General features: G+C 36.3%; 1 protein-coding gene across 1 annotated transcript in view; it reads right to left on the bottom strand.

Moving 5' to 3' along the window:
- The window catches only part of AFG1L (AFG1 like ATPase), a 62,755-nt gene that overhangs the window by 19,408 nt on the left and 19,138 nt on the right, over positions 1–24,209 (bottom strand). The window contains exons 6-8 of the mRNA XM_032184359.1: positions 20,514–20,613; positions 18,139–18,197; positions 3,128–3,210 (exon numbers count right to left, since the gene is read on the bottom strand). Coding sequence (XP_032040250.1) covers positions 3,128–3,210; positions 18,139–18,197; positions 20,514–20,613 — 242 coding nt within the window. The remainder of the gene's footprint in view (positions 1–3,127; positions 3,211–18,138; positions 18,198–20,513; positions 20,614–24,209) is intronic.

The following is a 24,209-nucleotide window of genomic DNA, read 5'->3' as shown; positions in this document are numbered from 1 at the left end:
AGCTGCCTGAGCCTGCTTAGCTTTTTGCCCATAAAAAAGAGAACAGGATGTTATGCTCTAAATACAAACATTAGATTTAGAATACACTTAAAAGTAGAGAATATTAACTCTCAGGTAGATGATTCTGCCTTATTTGCATACACTGAAAGACTTCTGTGTTTTGAGCCGTTTCCAGTAATGAGGCAATACAGGCAGAGCAGATCCATTAACACTATGTGTACACAATGAGAAAAAAGGCTTCTGGCTCTATCTTGCATGCAAAATAAGAGCAAATAGACAAGGCAAGGCAGTCAAGCACCTAAAGAAGTATCCTTTGAAATTTCTGAGGGGACTTTTGAATTAAATATTGGAGCGGCTTTCTAAAGAAAGAAAAAAAAAGTCAACTGATTGTATTAATCAAATTGTAAACAGCTTCTAAAATTAAACAGATTCAAAATGCCAGCATCAGTAATTGTATCAGTTTTATTTTTCCCCCTAGCCCACAAAATACTATTTAGGAAAAACTCAACCACGGACTGTGAAAATGTAAGATATCAGGTATAAAATGTACGTACTCACAGAAAAAGTTTATATTCAACTTATGGTACCATAAGAATTATAAATCAGTCCAGAGTGTTTTTTTGTCACAACGGCTTACAGGGCTGATCTCTCTGTGTCTTTCATTCTTTGAGAAGATGGATATTTCTAGCTGAGTTCAGAAGTTGAGAACAGCAAATTAAAGCTAAGCTACACAATAAACTAGAACTCAGACATCAGGTAATGCTTCAATGAAGTTTATACAACCCAATTTGGTTTGAAAAGTCTACCTTAGTGGATCATGGATGCAACCAAGTTATGTTGCTTCACACAGCTCTAGGCCTCCTCTAACTGACAAGTGATGATCAACACCTTACATAATTACCTTCCTCTTCATTAGGCCTTAATCACCTTAAAAATTTTAACAGTAGAACTGAAATAACTACTTTTTAACTCAAGATTTAATGATAGCAGACAGAGGTTGCATTAAATAAAATACCTTCCAAAATATGTATGTCTCTCTTAACATTGATATTTCAGTGCTGCTTTCCTCTAAAAGTTAAAAAATAAAATGAAAAGGCACAGACAAGCCCAGAAGAAAAGCCATAAAGGAGGAAAAAAGAGTGCATGTGCGTCAGAGAGCATGCACCTGTGTACACATGTATCTATCAAAAAGTTTGATGGAAAGGCTGCAAGAAGAAACACCCAAGCATGATGTCGAGGTAGATATTTGCACCTAATTGCCAAGAAAGTTTGTTCTGAAAATACACACATGAGCCCAAGATCAAGGAAGTTGCTTTGATCAGGAATCTCGTAATTACGTTACACTGATTGCTTTCGGATGAGTATGAAACAGCTTTAAGCAATCCTTAGATGCAACCCTTATTTTACATGAAGAAAAGGCTACACAGATTGTGAAGCAACATGAGGATTTAAAAAAAATGATGATGATTACTGTAACCATCAGTAGCGAAACATACAGATATTGAACAAGATCATTTTCTTTTAGGGGAGGTACTGTGAAATAAATATTAAAAAAATCTGAAACAAAATATTATCTAGTAGCTAGTAAATCAAAAACAACACTCACTAAGCCAGCTCTGTACAGCTGAGAGCTTCAGTGAACAAGTCTGAATAGAAGAAGGAATGCAATTCCCTCAGAGAAAGGATGGACAATAAAGTAAGCATCTTATTTCTATTGGCAGCTACAGGATTCATCTTATTTTTTCACTGCTTCCTAATGAATTACATAATGAGTTCTAGAGGTAGTCAACAACTATCTAACGACAGAATACGTATCGAGTGAATGTCAGAGACCGGTAATAATTCTGTCCCGAGTTTTACAGCAGAACACTATGAAATAAATACTCAGGGCACATACTGCTCCTGGGGCTTATTCACACATCCCTTCTCCTGTGATACGATGCTGTAGGTGCCACATTTCGCCTGTTACCTGCTAAAATCCACATATGCAGTCTTCCATTTCTTTAGAGTATGAAGAGTGAAGCAAGAAATATATGGTAAGGGCTCTCCAGAACTATCAAACTGAAGGCCACAAAGCGCAGCAAGCACGCTACGCAGAGCCTGAAGCAAGGACAGCCAAGTAGACATTGGAGGAAGAGCCATGGTGACCAACTCTGAGATAACAGTGGCTACAAACTGTATTTCAAAGATGTGGCAGAAGTTAAAGACCTGTTGCAATTCTATTAAGCAGTACTGCTTCTTCCAGATGAAAAAGCACAACTTCCAGTTTTATTGTAAAGTGATAGGGGCATACTTCATTCCAAATATCCATGACACAGATGAAAATACTGCCCCTTTCTTAATGTGAGCATGATTTTAAACCAATATTGTACATTGGATTGAAGGATACCATGGTTATAAACCTCATTTTAAGCTATTTTCTGCCTTGCTCAGGTTGTTACTGATTAAATAATACTGTAGCTTAAGAGCAAGTATGAGACAGAAAAAACGCATGCAATGCAAAGGTTTCAAAGAACTTATTAAAAAAGAGAAGATGCTCCTATTAAGCTGATAGATGTTGCAACCATAAGCACAACTCTGAATGTATTCCTTAAATACATTTGCAAATACAGAATAAAGTGCTAAAGAATTTTAGTCATGATAAACAGAAACAATGTCAAAATAGGTGGTTTTTTTTTTTTTTTTTTAAATCCATAGCACTGGAAACACCCAACATTAAATGAATCCTTGTCATTGGATTTCTATAAATACTTAATTACTTAAATACAATAAGGATGTTCTTCTATTATAAGAGAATTGTGCAATCTCTTACAAGAGGATATTCATTACTTTCTAACCATCTGTCACTTCAGTTCTCCAAACACCACACCTCCCCAAAAAATCTAATTAGTTTTTATTCAGTCACACATTATGAATGATGCTAGTGTGGATACTGAAAACGTAGTTTAATGAAGTTAATATCAAGGCATAATGGCAGGCGGTTTGCTGAACAAAATGGACCAGAAGGCAAAGAAAGGAAGAGTCACACCCTGCTAATTCTACCACACATTTTTCGTTTCCCATTGACTGGGAAATTATTGGCTAATAAGGAAAAAGAGGGCAAATACCGTATCATAGATCAACTTACAGGTAGTAAAGTTTTCCAGCAGCAGGAAGCACTCGTTTCCTGTAGTCTATTCCAGAATCAAGCTGGACTGTGCTGCAGTATTTCTACAGAGAAAAAAAAAAAAAAAAGCTTTCCTCAAGCCAAAGCTGTATTTATTATCGTCTGCATTAGAGAGAAGGCACACTGCTGTGATAAGCTATCAGCGTGAATATCACCTACAAAACAGATTCAAGTCCACAGAATTGAAGACTCCTTTACATTTATTGAAGTAAAGAAAGAAGCTGAAAATTATTCACACAATCAAAGCAAAAAACAAGTGACAATTTTCAAAAGTCCATCAGCTAGAAAATGAATAGATTTGAGGAACAGTGAATGAAATGAGAGTGGGATTTACTCGTTCTCTCTGGGTAGTACTTTGTTGGGGGGCAGGAATTAGAAATAATTATTTTGGCATTAAAGAACATAAATTTAGAAAAATAGGAGCAATAAACATTTAAGATCCAAATTCTAGCAACAGAGATGACAAACCACAACTTTTTCAGCTAAAATTAGTTATAATCTTTTCCTTCCACTAAAAATACAAAATTTATGAGTCAAACATCAAAAGATGTGAACCACGCCAAATCTTGCTACAAAATCGACTGAAGTAGAAAGGGGAATAAGTAAAGCTACCAAAAAGGTTTTTTTCTGCTTTTGTAATGTTTGCATTGATTCAGAAAAGAACTTTTTAAAAATTAAAACAACAAGACCTGTAAGTTTATGATATAGATGTCCCTGAATCCTCACAACAATTGATTCTGTTTAAAACAAAACAAAAACAGAAACCAGCTGTGCTAAACTAAAGGGTGGTAGGATTTTTTTGGTTTTGTTTTGTTGTGTTTTAATTCAAGGCCTTGAAGTTGAGAACGAAATTCTCACTAACCCCAGAGTTATCAATATTTTACACCCTCTAGCAAAAGGAATCTCTCTGCTTCTCTGTTATTACTACTGCCAACATACACAACTGCTGGCTGTTATACAACCACAAGCAAAAGAAGCTGTAAAGGAAAGGGAGGAAAAGTTTAAATATTTCAGAAGGTGCACCTCTATCACCAATTTAATTAAAGCAATCCAATTTCTTTTTTGTAGGTAATTCAACATCAGAGTTCTTTGAGTTCAAGGTCTGTGAATTATTAGAGTGGATTGCTAGAATTCACTAAATTATTCTGCATCTTCACTGCACTGTGAACTGCCCGTCTATTTTTAATATTCTCATTAGAGATTTCATATTCTGTGTCAAATTTTTTAAAACCTCCTTGAGGCTTTTCAAATATCAAAATTGGAAATGTCAAATCTCATTTACAGCAACTACATTGCAGAGACATCCTTACACTTTAGAAGAAGTATCAGTGATTTCAGTAACAATGTCCCTTTTAAATAATTGTATTGCGTAGGACTTATTGATTACAAATATCTGCAGGAGTAACTGTGATGATTCACTGCACTAATTTTTTGCCTTTGGCAATTGCTGAGGATTCTGTACTTATTTTAAACCTTCAACAGATCTGCAGAGATACACAGCTAGACAACGATGTTGAAAAAATCATCCTGAAAGCACAGAAACCCAGGAAAATCCATATATTTTAATTCTGGTAAGTGAAAGAGCCATGCTAATCAAATCATTTTGTTGGGCTAAGGCTAGTGCAAACACAATAGCACCGGTGCTACAATATTATTACAATCTATTCCGTTTCTTTTGGTGAGAGCTTACAAAGGAAAAGAGTAAAAGCAGAAAAAAAAAAAGTTCCAGAGGCATGTTATAACACGCACAAGGAAGGGAAGATGTTTGTGTTTTGCTTCAGCATCAGTCTGGCAGTCAAGGTTAGAAACAAGATTGTTGAAATTTCACAGCAAAGCTGGTACACTTCGCTTTTCCTTGCCAGGCAGTGATGCTGGGCATCTTGCTGTCTAACACTTCATTTTTCCAAAGTATTAGATTAACTAAAGTACTATTTTTTTCATATTAGCAGGAATTAAATACTACTACAGAATGTAGTACGTGGGTGGTTATTTAGAATAACTTTAGATACTCTGATATTTAGCAATGTTGTTTAATTTAGCAATGCTGTTTAATACCTTTTTTCTTCCTGGAAACAACAGACAGTATTTTTTGTATGAATTTAGCCTCGCCTCGTTGGCCTTCAAGGCAGGTTTTCACACCGTACCACTCCTTCAGGGTGCTGTGCTGCACACAGAGTGAAGAGTGAATACAGAACACATCCTTAAGAGCCTTGTGTGATTTAGTATGCCTGAAGAACAAAGTGCACCTTTTTACAGCTGGTATAAATTTCTTGTGCTGATATTTACAGTGGTGCTTGCAGCTCAGCTGCTAATGACTGCTGTGTCAGGCAGACATCCTGCACGCTCGAATACAGAGCAACATTGGGAAAAGCTGCACAGGCCACTAAGGCTTGCTGAAACACTTATCAGCACTCAGTGCTACACTATATTTCAGTCTACTTGCCTTCTGCTTCCAAGCTTAAGGCTCCTCAAACACAGTCACAGTCTTTTATCACTCGTGATGTAACATCACAGTGAATGAGCTCTGGAGGTAAGAACTGCAGACATCAATGCTATTGATATAGCTGTGAAGTAGATGCATTTCTTCTGTCTTTCTTCCCTTTTCTCATTATTCAAAATAATTAGTATTATCAATATTCAGGAAAAATCACTATCATTAGTGACACTAGTTAAGAGCCTGTATGCTTAAAAGCTTATTATGATTTTGGGCTGTATTTTAAGCTACAAGCAGTTGCCTAAATGAAACGTATTACTTCTTCCTCTAAACCTTCTAGCATGTTATTGTAGGCATACAATTAATTCTAATGTGATGTAACATTACATAGTTTATCTGGAAAATATTTCTTAGATATTCTGGGCTATGTATATACCTTTCATCCAGAAAAGCAACAGCAGCATTTAGTTCAGAGAGACAGAAAATATAGTTATTACAGTCCTATTGATGGTTTGCTTTCTTAGGAGGCCTAGGTCAATTTAACAAAACAAGGTAAAAAAAACACAATTCTAATATACAACAGTTTCCTGTAACACCTGGTATAAACATAGATGTAGGGGGCTGGTAACTGGAACTTTTGAAAGATGGAAAGTGTTGAGCATTTTACTGTCTTACTCTTTGTATGGTCTTAAATAAATATATATGTATTTGGGGTGGTGGTGGTTGTTGTAATTTTGTCCTGTCTTTCAAACACAGTTTTGTCTTCCATTTTTCAAACTAGCATTCTCTTTCAGATCTTGCTTTATATTTTACTTGGTAATGAGTAAAAAATTATGCTAAAGATTCAGTCCCCAAAACCACTGACTTGGACCTCCAAGCCAGTTTTTTCTCCCCCATGCAGACTGCTGCTCTGCTCATCAGTGTACTCCAACCACTGTCTACCAATCCATGTTCTACACAGACAGAAAAACACAAGAACTTCCTAACCCTTCTATAAGTTCATGCAAATAAGTATCTACCGCTGCTTGCAATTAATTATTTTTAGTGAAACATTTCAAAGCTCACAATTACGGTGTTAGGCACTGTATTATGTAAATATACATACTGAGTATATATACTCAGCTTGCACGCCGCAGAAATGGTGTGGTAACAGCACCAGTGGGCTACAGGGCTGTTAGGGGAGGACTGCCCATGCCACCAGGCAGGAGCAGCAGCGTTTCTCATCCAGGTTGAGAATGCAATGGTAAAGGTTGTTCTGAAGGGGGGCTCAGCACTTGGTGAGCCTTCACTCAAAGCCAGAGTCAAAAAGGTCACAAAGAAGCTATGCACAGAGCAGAGATCTGAAAGTTTTCCCTTTTGGGGTTTCCTTTGTAGGCAATGCTAGCCACCCAGTTTCTTTGTTTCTGTACTTGTACACATTCACTTATCTGTTTCACCAGAGCACACATGGCAAAACATTTATATTTGTCAATGCTTTAGATGTTAAAAAAAAAAAACAACACAGCATTATAATCAAAATGTGTGACAGGAAAATAAAACATGCTAAAAACATCATATTCTTCAAAGCTAAAAACTTTAAATATCAGAATTGCAAAAATGAAAGCATAGATTCGTGGTTGCACAGCACGGAGAAACAAATCCTGCTCACAGCTACACGAATGAACTACTGACTGTCATACAGGACACGTGAGTACCATGATGCATTTTCTCTCCCCTTCGTAGGTGCCAACAACACTATACTCCTCTATTATGGAATTAGGGAAAAAAAAAAAAACACAATACTACCATTCACAAATCCTAAAAATTCTGATTAAAAAAAAAAATAGGCTTCTCTACTTTGTACCCTTAGTTTTCCTGTAGCATGGAAAAAACCCTGATAGCATTACATACAGAAGTTCTGGTTTCTCCCTCCGTCTTCAGACTAACTTCTCCAGCACTGAACTGATTAAACCCTACAGATGTGATTGCATCCTCACACTCATTAATCACCACCACGGAATCCTAATCAACAGCCAAAGAACTAACCAGCATCCTCAGATTGTTAGTACTTAATTGTCAAAGCCACAATTGTAATTATTGGTTTACTTTTTTTTAAGGCTGAGATTTAAAATTACAAATTTCATTTACTTGGGCTAAATTTCTACTTTTCTTTTGAAATAAACACTTAAAATCAAAGCTACAGCTCATCTAGTCTCTTCCTGTAGAACCATTTTCAGTTTCCAACAGATTTTCTATTCCACTGAGATATTTCAAGTCTGACTTACCCTATTCAATTCAAATGCATAAAATTAATTAGTCATACAACTTATTTTGAAGTCATTTATGTATTTATGTATACAAAGAACAAATACAATTACAAAATTGAAAACGCAATTAGTAAGTTAAAAATACAACATGATCGTGCACTCATTTCTACTGAAGTGGCAGAAAAACTTTTTATTCCAGACGGAAAAAAGACAAAGCCTCGAGGCTCAACTCGAGACAGAACACCTCAAATGACTGTCTTCAGATACAATAGATAAAATTAGACTTTGTGTATGAAGTTATTAAACATAGACTGATGTGAATACGTTTTTCTTCCTATGAGCACCTCTAATGACTCTGTTGCTGCATTCCTGAGTAGTAACTATTAAAATAGTTAAACTACTCCAGAATGTAAAATAAATGACAAGGCAGATTCTTAAGTACAGGAACAAATTTTTCTGAAAACTTCAAAAGACAGTCGAAGTTAGATGGATAACCTGCAATTTATCATGTTTGTTTCCCCATGTATCACAAAAATAAAAATCTGAAAAGCCAGTAAATGGCCTTAGGGTCCGTGAAGGATGCTGTACTAAATGCAAGGTGTGCCTGTCAACTGAAATATTGTGATCAGCTCAAAACCCTTGATAATGCAGATGAGCAAATACGCACTGGCACAGGTCACCCAGAGAAGCTGTGGCTGCCCCAACCCTGGAAGCACTCAAGGCCAGGCTGGATGGGGCTTTGAACAACCTGGTCTGGTGGGAGGTGTCCCTGCCCATGGTGAGGGGGTTGGAATTGGATAGGGTTTAAGGTCCCTTCCAACCCCAACCACCCTATGACTATGAAATCTCTCAATTTTATTTAAGACCACTGTAAGTCAATGCAATCGTCATTCTCTGCTTTGAGTTTTAATGGCACAAAAAACATACAAAAGCATACGCATTGTCCTGCTGACCTACAGGATCACACAAACCCTACCTGAGGACCCCCCCAGAGGCTGTAGGGTGACAGAGGCTTAAGAGTGATTCATCCTGGGATGAGCATTACTCATCCAGCTATTTCCACACCTGCCAAACATCCTCAGCCTTTCCTGAGGTCTTCCGTCACAGCTAAGTGAGAAGTGCAACTTCTAACCACTCTTTCTGAATAGAACAAATTATACCTTCCACGCAGGTATCATCCCTTTTCAAAGGTATCATCAGCATCTAATTCTTTATATTAGCTTATATCCAGAAAAGGAAAAAAAAAAAAAAAAAAAAAAAAAAAACAGCAACCAACCCCTACCTGTCTTCCTGATTTGGTCTCCATTAATAATATGGAGAATCACTAATATTCCTTCCCTCCATCAAACCTGAAAATAATGCAATTGTTCATTGGCAATCACTCTTCTCATATAAATACATCCATCCAGAAAGAGAAAAATCTCACATCATACAACATGTGGACACCATGAGAGTCCCAGCCAGCAACAGAGGAAGAGTTCCTCAGGTCAACAAAGCTCACGACAATTACCCATTTGTTCTGTTAATTGACTTCACCTCGTGCCAAATCATCCACTAGAATGTTATTTGTTTGTTCTTAAAATTCTTTCTTAAGTGATTTCATGAAAAAGGTTTCTCCACAGCATTACAACGAGCATTTTCTCAAGTGATTCGTAACTCTGGTGGAAGAAGAATCCTCTCCAGCCAAAACGCAGCGTGTCATGAAATATACGGTTTTGGGCCTACAGGATGCACTGTAGGCTTTAACCTTGGCCTAGCCTCAAAGTTATCAGCAAGTGGCAATCGCCAGCACGTTTCAGAAGATGAAACTGGTCTGACTGGGTCTCAGGAGATGGGCTGGAGGCCAGATGGAGCCTACCTTCCCTCCACAGCCTGCCGAGAGAAGCACAAGAAACGCGTGCAGTGTTTCCTTGCTCGGGCTCAGCTCCTCAAGAAAACCAGCCAGTAGTTACAATCAAGCACGGTACAGATGAAGGACCTTCAACACTTGCTTAAAATTGGTCTTGTTAAAAATAAATCTGTTCTGTAAGATGTCTAACTTTCGCCTATACAGGCTCATGGGAGTGAGATGGACTTGGGAGAAGGAGAAAGAGAATCGTCAGGTATTTTGAGAGGGATAAAAACTTGGTTGGAGCACTGTTGGGTATGCATACAGTTTTTGTCTTCCTGTTCACATGTTGTTGAAACAGTAGACTTCAAAGAAAATGTCAATGAATCCTCATAAGCACTATACATGACCTCTGGGGTAATTAGCAATCATTCAAAAGCAACAAGACTAAAATGTTCTATTCTTTATTACTGTCAGCTCTTGTCTTGATCAGCATTTTAATAAAGATGGTTCATTGCTAAGACAGTTTCATGAATCAGTCATAATTACATTCTGACACGCAGTGAATAGTAAAGCAAAACTAAATATCACTTCATCAACCTTTCTAACCTTTATGCAAGTATTAACTGTAAATAATTTTTACACAATCTTACAACAGAAAATCTGCATATTTCTTAGCTTTGTACATTCTCTACCCTAACTGAATTTCCTGTGACCTATACCTGGAAAAAAAAAAACACCTACAATCAGGCATAATTACTTAGTCTTGCATGATATTCAGGTGTTGCCTTTCACAGATCAAATCAACTTCAAGTACAAAAGCCTACTTGTTCTGTAAAAATAGTGCAGTGCTTTAAGGGGTTAATTTATTTTATTTTTTTTTTTTTAAAGTCTCTTTCCCATATTCTTCATTACCTGCAATAACGAAACACGGGAAATTGCTACAATAGCCTTAGGCACATCATGCTTGTTCCAATTTTAAACACTGCAAAAAAAATTGAGGAACAATTTCAAAATGCCACCCAAGTGTAGTGTATAGTGTCAGTGCAACTAATCGTGCTTAGGTTAACTCCAGAACGCAAACATTTCCTTTGAACTATTTTTAAATGGACACGGCACAAAGCTCTAGGAAGTCAAATACTGACAAATAAAATTTGTAAAACGTCTTACGCTTGTGACAGGAACACATCAAACCTTAAACCAAGAGTTTGGGAGAGGTAGCATTGAGATGAAATTTATTCAGTGAAAGTTGCACGAGTTTACATTACAGCCCTCAAAACTTCACCAACTAAGAAACCTCCCTATTCTTGCTACCGCAAGGAACATAAGATCCATTGTACGGCTTTTCAGTAACTTATTTTAACATCTATCTATAAATCAGCTACCCCCTAAGAGGAAGAAAAATAGACAATTAACTTGTAAAATAATGCTGCATGAATACAGACAGAGACTCTTAAAACGCATTGTTGGGTGAATAGTATTTCAGATATTCAGACAAAAGTACAAGAATTCAGGAGGTACAGATGTGGCAGTACTGAGTAGGAGACAAGTAGTCTCTCCTTTTTCTAGTCAGGGAACAGAAGAATGGCAAAAAGTAAACTTGCATGCAGTAAGTATTACACTCTCCATTTCACATTGCTTAGAAAAAAAAAAAAGTCCTTGCAGAGTAAGGATAAAGAAATTACTGTTAAAAAAAAATAAATTCTGTTTTGCTAAAGAACCAAAACGACTGTAACTTTCAATCTGCTAATAAACAAGCCTTGCTGTTCTGAGAAAAACACAAAGCCAAAAGTTCCCTCTGAGTTTATAACGTTATGTTTCATAAGCTAAGGGTCAAATTCACCTCAGTGTGTGTACTTCATTGAAATTTTACCCTGAAGTTATTTGTCTAAGATTTCTTTTTTTTTGCTGCTGTTTTTCTTTTTAATGTTTGATTAGTATTTCTTTTCCCAGTATTAGCCTTTGCTCCTGCCAGAACTGTTGGCAGGCAGGGAAGAAGAAAAAAAAAAAAAAAAAGACTAGTATTGATTTACGAAACTCGATTTCTCAGAATAAGAAAAAAATGCGATTAAAGAGCTAAACAAAGGCTAAAGATGGCTTACGCTTAGCTCCGATGAGGTCTACTACCTCATTACCAACAACTGAAAACTTCTGATGCATTTTGTTTCAAGGGAATCCAAAAGTCCTTGCTGTAAAGCAGACTGGGGGGTGTAGAGTCCATTCACTCTTTCTGTATCACGACCATTATGCGAGAAGTATAAAACACTGCCTTTATGCTGCCAAACCACAATGACTCTTCTTACATCAAAGCATTTTCGCCACTAGGGTTTTTTTTCTCCGAAATTTATTCAAGCCAAGGGCAGGGAGACAACAATTCAAACACGCTAATTACACCTAATTATCTATTCCTTTTTTTTTTTTTTTTCCACCAGCTTCGGCCAGTGTTATTTGCTATCTGGGTTTCTCACAACCTCCTCTTGCCCTGTCCATCCAGCTCAACAGCAAAGTCTTTGAAGAAAACAGTTGTGGCTTCTTAGAATTTTAACAATATAAAGGTTCAACTCAAATTAAATTATTCTATTATTAGTTTTGACACATTTATGTGTTAAATATGAAGGCCGCTTGGTTAATTTGGCAAATTCCTCACATCTCTTCATGGCTAGGATTGCTGGTAACACCCTCTTGTAGGAGCTTCTCCTCATGCTTTCTTTTCATGATCTAAATGAAATGTTTATTGGATTAAAGTTCTTCTCTGCAGACCTCCACGGTGGCCTGTGACAAAGAGCTTAAAAGCTTTATTAATTGGCTTGGGCTTTTTTTTTTTTTTGGGGGGGGGGGGGTGGGTGGGTGGGGGAGGCAGGACCTCATTTCACATTACATCACAAGCAAATAAAACTGCCACGTGTAATTAGGCTAATTTACCCTGATACAGCAGGAATCAACTATTCCATATCTACGATATGCTTTGGTTTACTGATTTTAATCAAAGAGCAAACCAGCCAAGCAAGAGCTTGGGAAACAACAACAATTAAAGGAAGTGAGGAGGCAGGGAGCCTTGCACCGAGCTACAATAGGAAATATTTTATCCTTTGATCAAGTTTTGGTCAGCATCTAAATAAACTGTCTAGAGATTACGTGTGCACACGTGTGTTTAAGGCAGTCATAGAAAGTAAACAAACTGAACAGCTCAATATTTGCAGAGCACACTAAAGCAATAGGCTCGTTATAAAAATACTGTAGCAGTGAAGTGCTTTACACCGATAATTCAAGCAACACTCACGTTTACATTTAAAACAGACGAACTCTGAAGGCTGGATGCAGAACGGGCTGATAACTTCTACTCCGACACCTTGCTTTCAAAATACAACATTTTTTTAGTTAAGTCTTACAAATTTGTCACACAAATTACCCATAAATGACAGTGATGTTCGGCACGAAAATACTTGCAATCATGCTATATTTTCTATTTTTATATGTTTAATTAGGTACACTTCACAAAAGATGAATGCTTCTATTACTTGCAAAGAGAGAGAGAGAGAACAAGAACAAATGCTCCTTCTACTTAGGAGTTTGCTTGGTTACATACTAAGAAGGGAAACAAAAGGCCTAACATCTTCAGTAATGAAAAAGTCAATTGATAGGCGAAGCCATCACAATATCAAAGGATTAATCCCAGCAATTCTGACTCAGGTGACAGTTCACAGGGGTCAGAGTGGCTGACACTGACCTCAAAAGCAGGTTTTAACTATTCAACATACTGAAAGCTGCTGGGCTATCACGCCATTAGAATGGAGCAAACTGACAAATCAATTTCATCAATGAGATGACTTTTTTTTTTTTTGGGGAAATAGGCAGATCCACCAATCAACAAATCCCTGTATTTCTAACACAGGTGGTTGGACAAAAGCCGAATGCACAATCAAAGAAATTTTATATCTACCAAATGCCTTTGTACAAAACCAACTCCTGCAAGTTTCCTTAGGGACAGCTCAAAACATTTTAAATATTTTCACCTATAATTCCTGGAAATTTAAAATACTTTTAAATCCTTCCATTTATTGCTTTGGAAGAATCTGTATATTTTATTTAGAACTGGCCAGAGTGGGTAGTAATGTCAATATAGAATTGTTAACAATATTTGAGATAAACAGCAAACAGAGCACAGCATGTACATACACTGCTTTCTGTTCAAAAGGTGTTTGCAGTGCTTATTGTTAAGAGTCACTTTAACCAAAGTTTAAAAAAAAGAAATAATGATTTGGTCCCTAGCAGCAGCAGGAAAAAAAAAAGTTCTTTAATTATAGGAAGCTTACAGTAACTTCATGTCCTACCGAAAACAGACTTCTCATTGATTGATTCTTTATCTTTAGTTAAAGCAATATACAGGTAACCGAAGATGGATTTTTTATATTATCATCATAAATCCATACCTTTTGAAGATACATGCAGGCTAATAAATCCCTAAAACCTCCCGATTTTGAGTTAGGACTTTCTGATATTTCATGTCTATTGCAGGAAAAAAAATTCTAACAAAAAAAAAAAGAAGTTAATTATTTGGTATTTTGACTTGGCTTGACGTTTAAAACTTCATGGCTACAAGAAATATTTGGAAGCGTCAAGAACACTAGTTTAAGTTTGAGTTTATACACACCAAAATTTGAGAAGCTTCACCAATTTGAGAAGCTTTCCTTCCTGTTTGCCTGAAGAACTAAACACCAATCTAGCCACCAAATTAGGATTCCAGAATAGTGAAGGATTAGTGCAAATATTTTAATTAAATAATGTAAAAAAAAAAATTTAATGTAGATATCTTCATTAATTGTCTGCAAAAATTCAACTGTTGACAAATTACTTCTAAACTAGTAAAATAAAGTGTGCTTTCTCTTTTCTTTTTTTTTTTTTTTTTTTTTTTTTTTGAATAGAATGACTTCAGATCTTACACCAAATTGCTGGAGATGTATAGTTTTATTTGCACACTAGCTTAAAAATGTTGATAAAGTTTTCATATTTTCATATTGATTTGGACTATTAACTTGGGGAGCATTTCTGCTCTAAGCATTTGAGCGAACTGTGACCAATACGTATGGTTTTCTCGTCAAGAACTGCCTTTGTAAAAAATCACTTGGGAGTTTCATGCACTTCAAAATTCTCTGTAAGCGATGCTGCGAGATTAAAAGCTCAATCAGAAGGGACTGAATCTAATTGCAATTACAGAATTAAAAGATTTTCCTTCCTAATACTTATCTCTGAAAAGCTGTATTTTTATAAAATTGCACAGACTGAAGAAGCACTCCGTTTCTGCTGCAGAAACTAAGCCCTTCTATAAAGAATATTCTGTCCTAAAATTTTAGCCACAACAACAAACCAGTCAACGGAGAGTGTTTCCCTATTTATGAAACCTACAACTTTGTTACAGGATGAAAGAATTCCTGAAAAATCAGATTTTTAGCTACATAAAATCTTAAAAAAAATCAGAACACTAGGAGAAGTTTAGATTGGACAGGGACCATCTGTCCAACTACAGATACAGGCTGTAGTACCTGCAGCTTTTACCTGGCCTTAAGCAACTTATTAATTGCATCTCCCACCATAGGCATTCAGCAATTGCTTGTCCACAGTAGTCCATCATCTAGAAAGGCAACATAGGCAAACTTTGCAGGACAACTACATTTTTCCTAGACCACTGTTTCTCCTTTGTGCTTATTCCACCTTGGTTTATAGTTGGTTTATAATTGGTTTATAATTGTCTTTGCAAAAAAACAGGAACTCAACCACAGATACCAGAATTGTATAATCTAAATAAAATAAAAACAACAACAACCAAAGATTAGCATAGGTAATTCTAGATCTAAAACAGAAACTGTTTATCTATCATATAAAGATGAGGAAAGATTTTTGCTTAATTTATCAGGTTATCTAAGAGCTATTCACTCCATTTACGAAGAATAGAAACAGCCTGAAATCTGTGCTATTTCAAGTGAAGTAGCTCTTCACAGAAACGTACTGTTGATATCTTCCAGTCATCCTGTCTTCATAAGGCTATTTAAAGGAATTCAAAGCTCCTACGTTGAATCACTTTTTGTGCTAAAGCCTTATTTTAAGATTTATGATCATAAAAAGAGAACTTCTGAAACAAACAAAGAGCAACGAAAAATACCACCTCCAAACCCCAAGCAAAACCATTGCAGGAGGTTCTGAATCCAGAGAAAGCTAAGACAGAAGTTAGTCCAAGTGGTCAAAGCCATTGCCACAAAACAGGTTAGATTGTAAGGACACTAACACAAGACACACATGGTTTAGAATGGGGTGAAAGTACAGAAGATGGCAAATCAAACGTTTGCAGCCATAGTATTTTTGTTACATTCTCATGCAAAACCCTAGAAAATATCATCTTTCCATTTCCTAAAGCCACACATGGGATTCTGAACAGCTGAGGCAGCTGTAATGTAAAGGTCATTTATTAAAATCTTACTTTAAAATACATTCGTTTGTTTTCAATGCCTACTTCTGATGTGTTGAAATAAAAATGTAGATTTGTACTTATTATTATTATACCTTGCCCCTACCCTTCTATTTTCCATCTAAGGTCAGAGGAACAGTTGTTGATAAGCCTCATCTGATCTGCTTTTCAGGCATTATGTTTTGGGAAAGAATAGTGTTATTTTGGTAATATTTACTGAACTGATGTTAAAGGTAGATATATGTAGAGCTGCGTTAACACACGAAGATGTAGGGGTGAAAAAAACAACAGCAAAAAGTAATTGGGAATTTTAGAAAGGTCCTTGTGAATAGAATATTAAGTGCAACCTCATTTCTCTCTTCATTCATTATTATGGTAATGTTCGTGCATCTCTAGCCAGAGTTGTGCCACTTGTTTCTTTTCACACTACTCCATCCTCAACTGCAACTCTAAACCCACCCACCAATCTTTAGGGCTTTTGTCAGCATTCTATCCACAACGTCCTTTCTAAAAATTGCATGTAAATAATAAATAATTTACACAGGCATTCTGTATGTGTAAGATGCATTTTACTTTTTTCGTCTGCTAGCCACAAGGAGGAAAAAAAAGCAAGCTACAAATAAGCATGATAGATATTCATCATGTCTGACCATCAGTGAAACAAATGAATTTTGCGTTCATCAAGGAAGAAAACTAAGATCCGACAAGGAAAGATACATAGAAGATACTGGATAACAACAACTAAAAGAAGGATTTGCTGTAGATGCTGACTGAGCATAATGCGACATTTCACAAAGCAAATGCATATAGAACTATTACTATTGTTGAAAGTGTTCTGTGATCAGGATCTGTTATGGATCTGAAGTGTATAGAGTTATTGATTTGTTTTCATGTTTCTTACTTTTCTAAAGCCATCCAGATAGGAATCGCTTTCAGTGGTAACCTCCCTGACGTCACCCACAGCCATTCTGAGACACAGCATTGCCAGTGTCAATGGCACATTAACTTTGGAACTTGGTAATTGCTCAAATGTCAACATTAGGTAGGATTTTTAAAAGATGCTTAGGCAATGAAGCAGTCTCTCGTGTCCAACATGCCCCACTGAAAGTCTGAAGCACTGTTACCTTCTTCACTACTGACCACCTTAGCAGAAGCATCCAACTGATCCATCTGGTCTGCACTTCCAAATTTCTTCTCACTAATCCAAACCTGCCCTAAACTTCTACCTTGTATTTCTTCTTAGATAGTTCACCTTATTCATGCGTTGATGCTGGCAATGCTATTGCAAGCCTTCAGTAACATAACAATACAATCACATTTTGGGAATTAAAAATATCTGCAACTTCCCCAGACCTTAAAGCATCAGTTCAGCATTGGCTCTTTGTAATAGCAAAACAAACCCTGATCATATTATTCACATTTAAAAAGAATACCCCATTTTTTTCATCTAAATGAAGCAACTCTAACCTGCCACACCACAACCTGCAGTCTCCAGGGAGCTTGCTTCAGAACTTCTACTTGTTGGCCATGGCATGAAGCCTCACAAATACCCACATGAGGGCAAAAAAAAAGCACAGACCCAGAAACAAGCTGATTGAAGGGTACATACACAACTGATTTCTTTACACCTGAGGAATACCAACTTTTTACAGCATAATAAATTTGAGATGTCCACAAGTACAACACAGCATCACTGTTACAGGAACACTATGTCATGTGGAATATACACAGCAGATAGAGAGTCCTATCCAAACAAATTCTGCTACGTTAGTCAAAAAGTTACCTTTGTCATACTAAGTGCCCAGCTTTCAAGACGTGTCAATTCTAGTAAGAGCTCCTTTTTTTGCCTCACCTTCAATTATTTTCACCCCAAGCAGTTAAAGCATACACAACTAATCTGGAAACTGGTATCAAAGTAATCCTGTACAAATTGAGTTTATTGTTAATAAGAAGGCAAAATCAGAAAGCAAAATCAGAAAGCATTTAACAAGTGATTCTCCTTACCTTCAGCACAGCAATGAATGGCACAAAATTAGCTCTCTGAAGACCATTTTTATAGAGATCTGAAAGAAAGAAAATCAGTACCAGTTTTGCTACTTAGTCTTAATACCAATATCACCTTGTATTTTAGTCTGGCAAATAAAATTCTGTGTTGCTAGACAGATAAGGAACACAAGTGGAAAAAGAGTTGAAATGGATTTCTGTTCTCTTGCTGTATGAAAAGTCATTACATTCTTAAGGAAGAAAGGAAGAAACATCCTGAGAAAGTCTGGAAAAGGCAGAGAGTGAAAGATGATAAATCTCTAATGATACTCAACTGATTTTAGCAAAAGAAATAAGGCCTATGCCTGTTTAAGAAGGATATAAAAAGGATTTGTAATGCTGGGTGAAAACTGGTATAATTATAAGGCCAAAACTAAGTACCTAGGTACCAAGTACTTCTACCAGGTTTCCAAAGCAAGGAGATCCATCTAAGGGAGGGAAAAAAAACACACACCTTTATGCAAAGTTGTTCAAAATACAACTGAGTACCAAAAAAAAAAAAAAAAAAGAATAGTATGTTAGGCATGTAAATCTGCACTCAGAGAAAATACAAATTAATGAAAACCAACTGCAAAGCGATGTTGTGTCTTATTTATCTCTGCAATTATATAAAGTTCTCTCCAGAAACTATCCAACTGCCTAACAAATTCATAAACTTCTTCATTGAAAATATTACCACTTAGATTGTATGATGTGCTGCTTTATTCCATTTGGAATAAATTTGGAAGCCCTATAAAAAGGCAGTATTGCAGCTACTGCTGACAGGAGGAATAACCAAGAGTATACAGGCACCTGGCTACTACCACACCTGATGGAGGCAGGAACACCTTCCACCAAAATCCCAATCCAAGGCCACACCAGGTTATTAACACCTGTACTCACCGTAATGCCCAAAGACTACAAGGCTAAAGCTTTCATGCTCTACTACCAGATACTGCTGGACAGAAGATAGGTTGCATGAGAAACCAACATGGTATCTACACAGAAGCATTTAGGAAAATTATTAACAAAGGTGATTCTGTACCCTAATTATGAGCCAAGCTGTATGAAGCCACATATCCTCCATATTTCTATAAACCAAAACAGGTAAACATTTGTTAAAACAGCAATCAGTTGCATATTTACTCAGAGAAATTTGTGAATGTGTACCGTTACTATAATAAAGTGACTTCTGTTACTTCTTCTAGTTAATAAGTCTGAGGTTTTATAGTTTTTTTTTGTTTTGTTTGTTTTGATGGTTTTAATTATGTCTGTTTTGGTAGGATGAGGAAAAAACAGTAATTTTGGTGGTGAAAAGAAGCCAGGATTCCTCACACACTATACCTCAGTATTTCCCCCTCATGCTCCCCTGCGGGAGAAGTTTAACATGGTTGAGCATATCACTAATTGTCAGCAGCTGAGTGCATTTGCTCTCTAATGGAAAAGATACTTTCCTCCTTTGTAACCACAAGAGGAGAATCTCTGAATTCAATCTTAAACCTTGGTAAAATACGCTGCATTAATCTAACACTTTTCTGTGGAAGTATTTCAGATACAGACCATAAGCACACAGGAATAGTGAAACAGAGGAAGGAAAAGAAAAAAAAAAAACAAAAGGCAGCAACCAATGTCTGGATTGCAATGTTGCTCAGTTCTGGAGACACCTTTCTTGATGTTCTCTGTTGGGTAGCTAGCAAAAGTGATGTCTTTCAGACAGACACATAACAATAATTGCCATAAATTGACAAATTAAGAAGTGGGATGTAACACCAAGTTGTAAGAATCACTCGTGAACTCTAAAGAGCAGCGGTTCCACAAACACATGGCTGGATCCCAAGTGAATGAGGCACCATTGTTGAGTTCACCCAGCTATCTTAGTTCTGATTTCATCTGGTTTGCTCAAAAAAAAGGGAAATAAACCAACAGGTTTATGTGTCATAGTGTCATAAAAGTCGCATAAAAATCATGTATTATGCTAACTACTAAGACTACACTACAACAAAAGTTCTCGTGTGCAGGAAATTGCAATTATTGCTCAGTTAAAAGCACCCTCAGCATCCCTGTTCCCAAATTCCCTCCCACTGGTTTGGATAGAGTATAGAAAATTAGAAACCACAGAAGGGTAAGGAAAGGGGGCAGAAACATGTAGAGTTAGAGATGAGAAAGGAGTAAGACTTAGTGAAAAACCTTTCTTCCTTGAGAACATGAAACAGCGGGGGACAAATTGGAGCATCTCAAATTCTTGAAGGCTAGTGGGTTTATTAGTATTAAATACCATGTAATTCTCATCAAATTGTTTTGTAAAATACTGAGATTAATTGTATTTGGGATAATACTAGTAACATGTTTGTTTTTACCTTCTGGTGGCCTGTTAGATGTTGCCACAACGACAACCCCATTTTGGAACAAGTTTTCAAAAAGCTGCTTCAGAATCATGGCATCAGCAATGTCAGTGACCTGCAGAAGACAACACATTTGTTTTATCTTTGCTTTCAGCTTCTGCTGCAATAGATCTGCAAGTGGCTTTATAGCTAGGAAAAATGCTCGTTAGTGAAAGCCATGGAGAAAGATTCTAATTATTGCTTGGTGAGAAAAAATAAAAGGGATAATTAATAAGCAGTGAATGTACCACAGTCTTTCAAAACTTGCCCGCTCTTTATTATGGAACTCCACCATATCTTTACCAATTGCTAAATGATTCCATGTTAACTTCTATTATAAAACTACAGGTGGGAGACACAGAAAACAGATCTAAACATTTAAGAGGCCTAATTAATTGGAAACCACGTGGAAAAAAAAACAGAAGACAGAAAGGAAACACACACCGGCTGCTTTACATTTCTATTACCTTTGAGGCAAAGGTTTGCAGAGGTGAATTTAAATGGTCATGGGACTTCAGAAATAAAGACAAGTAGCCAACTATACATAATCAGCTGCTGTTGAAAATAGAATGATATGACATAGATACTATTGTGTGATTGTTGCAAAAAACAATTCAACAGATGGCCCATCACAAAAATAAGCAATTTCATTGTTCTTTTTAAGTGCCTTCTATTACTGTCCATGAATAATCAAAAGGCACGGCAGTCACTTCCAGCACAGTCAGCCTCTTCTAACCTTCAGGCACAAAACACTAACAAAAAATAAAAAGGGGTGGAACAAACGATACTGAAATAAAAAGGCTAAACAATGAGCAATAAAGTAAAATTTCTTTAAATATCTAAGTTTAGCTTAACTAACTTGCTTTACAGTACCAAGAAATAAAAGGAATGCAAACCAGAAACCACTGCATATAAATAAAAAGTAATAAATTTGTCTGAATGGAAGAAAAGCATTGTTACAAGAGCAATTCATATTTTGCAGGTGTTCACCAGCTGAGATCAGCGGTCCTAATAAGTAAATCACCTTTACTATCATTAAACTCTTGTTTCTCTTGCATTCTCCTTGATTATTATACAGACACTTGTTGCATTTTGGCTTACCAGAGACCCCAGTTCTAAGAAAATTAAAAAGTGGTGGCATCCTGAGAGTTATATGCATTCATGACACAACAGATTGATGGCCTGCTATTTTGTGCCAGCTTAGATGTGGATGTTGTAATGGTAATGCAAGCTACAGAAGACTCCAACCACTTCTCTCTATATATTTTTTTCTGATCCCCTTTTCCATCATTTCTAAAAGACCTTTCTAAGCAGCAAAATAAAGTAATTTTACATTAGACACAGTGAAACACAGGTTACATTTCTCACAGCTAGACTGGAAGCAATAAAGTTCCTGTTGAACCATAAGTAAATATCAGTTTCATTCTCCCAAAGATGTCTTCTATTTTGTTCTATAAAATATGTTTTTTTTTTTTTAAAAAAAAAAAAAAAAAAAAAAAAAACTCTTTTGATGTGATCAGCAACACACTCCCAGATTTGTGTATTTCTCATCACTAAGCTCTAAAGAGCACAATGATTCACTATTGTACTGTATGTCTGATATAGGTGTTCATGCATCCACCTAGTGCTAAATTTATTGCTTCTGGATATTAAAGTTTAGGAACTTTCCTGGTTGTCTTGAAAAATACTGCATAAAAGAAATTAATATATATATATGCATTTTAGAGATACCTGAATTTCTTGGCTATTGGGTTTGCTTTGTGATACAAGTTTTTAAATCCATGAGTTTGTAGTGGCATTTTTTTTAATTTCCTTTTTTTTTTTTTTTTTTTTTTTTACCATCATGTGCTTAAAAAAAAAAAAAAATCACTAAGGCACACTACCTTTAGGAAATAAAGGCTGAAACAATGTTAGCACTTGAATGAAAGAAAACAATTAAAAATTTTCTCTTATTAATGAGAATTGCTATTTGATGCTGAATTCTGCTTTTTTCATCGCATTACAAAAAAAAGTAACTCCTGAAACCTCTATCAAAAAGCAAGAGCCATTTTGAGAACTGGAATGAAAAATTAGGCTCTCTTGACCTACCAAAGCTTTGGGAAGAGAAGAATTCTACCAGATAAAGCAACTGGAAGACAGCAACTAAAGCACTGTCATTTCTCATATCTTTCACTACGTCCAGAATTCATTACAGGAAGGAACAAAAGCAAAGGCTACAAATTACCAGTAGGGAGAGCCTGCTAATGGAGAGAATAGATATATTTCATTAGCATTTAAGAGAAAAGATTTTTATGACCTAGTGCAGCTTTTCACTACGGCTCATATCAAGAAAAAAAAAAAAAACAAAAAACATATAAAAACACATCAGTAATAGTTAATTTACATGTATAAGTGCCTGAGACTCAGTCATCCACTGATTGGTACAGTTCCATGTAATGAATGACAAACATAAGCATGTATTATCAGTAATTAGTATTAGCACAAAAATAAGAGCCTAGTTTTTATTAGAGGCTTTTAATAGCATGTAGGTTAGGAAAAACTCCCTAAATTGTAGTTTGGTTAAAGCCTAAGTGGTACTGAAGCTACATAAATACTAGCACTGTATCATCATTCAGCATCCCAAGAAGTGCAGATTCTGTTTTCATTACCCATACCAACTACCATAGCTTTCAGTCGCATGGCAAAATTAGAGCTTCTAATTACCTGCGTGGAGTTATTTGATCACTAAACAATGACTACTCTCATTATATTGGCCAACCTCTATGTCCCGAAACATGAAAATTATAATTACAAATGGGTTAATTCAATCCTGTTGTTTTAAATGAGCACATTTTTGGAGCGGTTCAAGACTTCTGTGGTTTAAAAAAAATAAAAAGGACTAACACTTATAGTACACAGTGTGACAAAGATCAATAACAAGGAGCAATGTTTTAACCTGAGAGCCTGCACCTCAGGTGAATGCTGATACAACACCAGCTTCAGCATGGACAAGCTCAGAAGCTTCACATCATCTCTAATGTGCAGGCTATCTCACAGTATTTGTAAAAAGCAACATTTTAGGACATTTTGTTGTTGTTGTTAAACTTAACAAGATTTTGGAACACACAAACTACCTCACAGCATCCTGAAATATTTGTGTAAGTCATTTTGTCAAACAACTCCCCATTTGTTTGGGGTTTCTCTAAGCAACATGACTCACTTCAGAGTACTTCTGTTTCCTTTAGCCCACTGTCAAAGAGGAATTTGAAACCTCAGCAGTACTTTTTTTGTCTTTTGAAGTTCTACATTTGGTTTCATCTGAAATACAAGCACTAACATTGCTTTTTGCTGTCACTGTTACAGAATCCTTGTCTGTGTCTGATCTTTACATAAATACAGCTTAAGCTTTTTTTTTTTTTCCGACAGGTATTTGAAAGAAACCTGAAATGTTCCCAGCAAATCTCAATAGGGTTCCTGATATTTCCTCAAAGCACAAGTGTTTAGTCAAGCAAGTTACAGACCCAGCGCGACTTCCCACCTACCAAAATAGACAGTAGCTTTGTCTGTGAGTCAGAAGAGCATACAATCTGACCTTCCAGCTCTTTCCAGTTTTATTTTAATCTAGCAATTCTTCAAGTATAAATAAAGCTGTTGTAGTGAGATCTGGCTGTTAGCTCCACTGGGAAAATCAAC

The sequence above is a fragment of the Aythya fuligula genome, chromosome 3, assembly GCF_009819795.1.
Source record: "Aythya fuligula isolate bAytFul2 chromosome 3, bAytFul2.pri, whole genome shotgun sequence".
Classification (NCBI taxonomy): Eukaryota; Metazoa; Chordata; class Aves; order Anseriformes; family Anatidae; genus Aythya; species Aythya fuligula.
The sequence above is the reverse complement of the archived record's forward strand: the minus strand, read 5'-3'. Positions and strand labels throughout refer to the sequence as shown.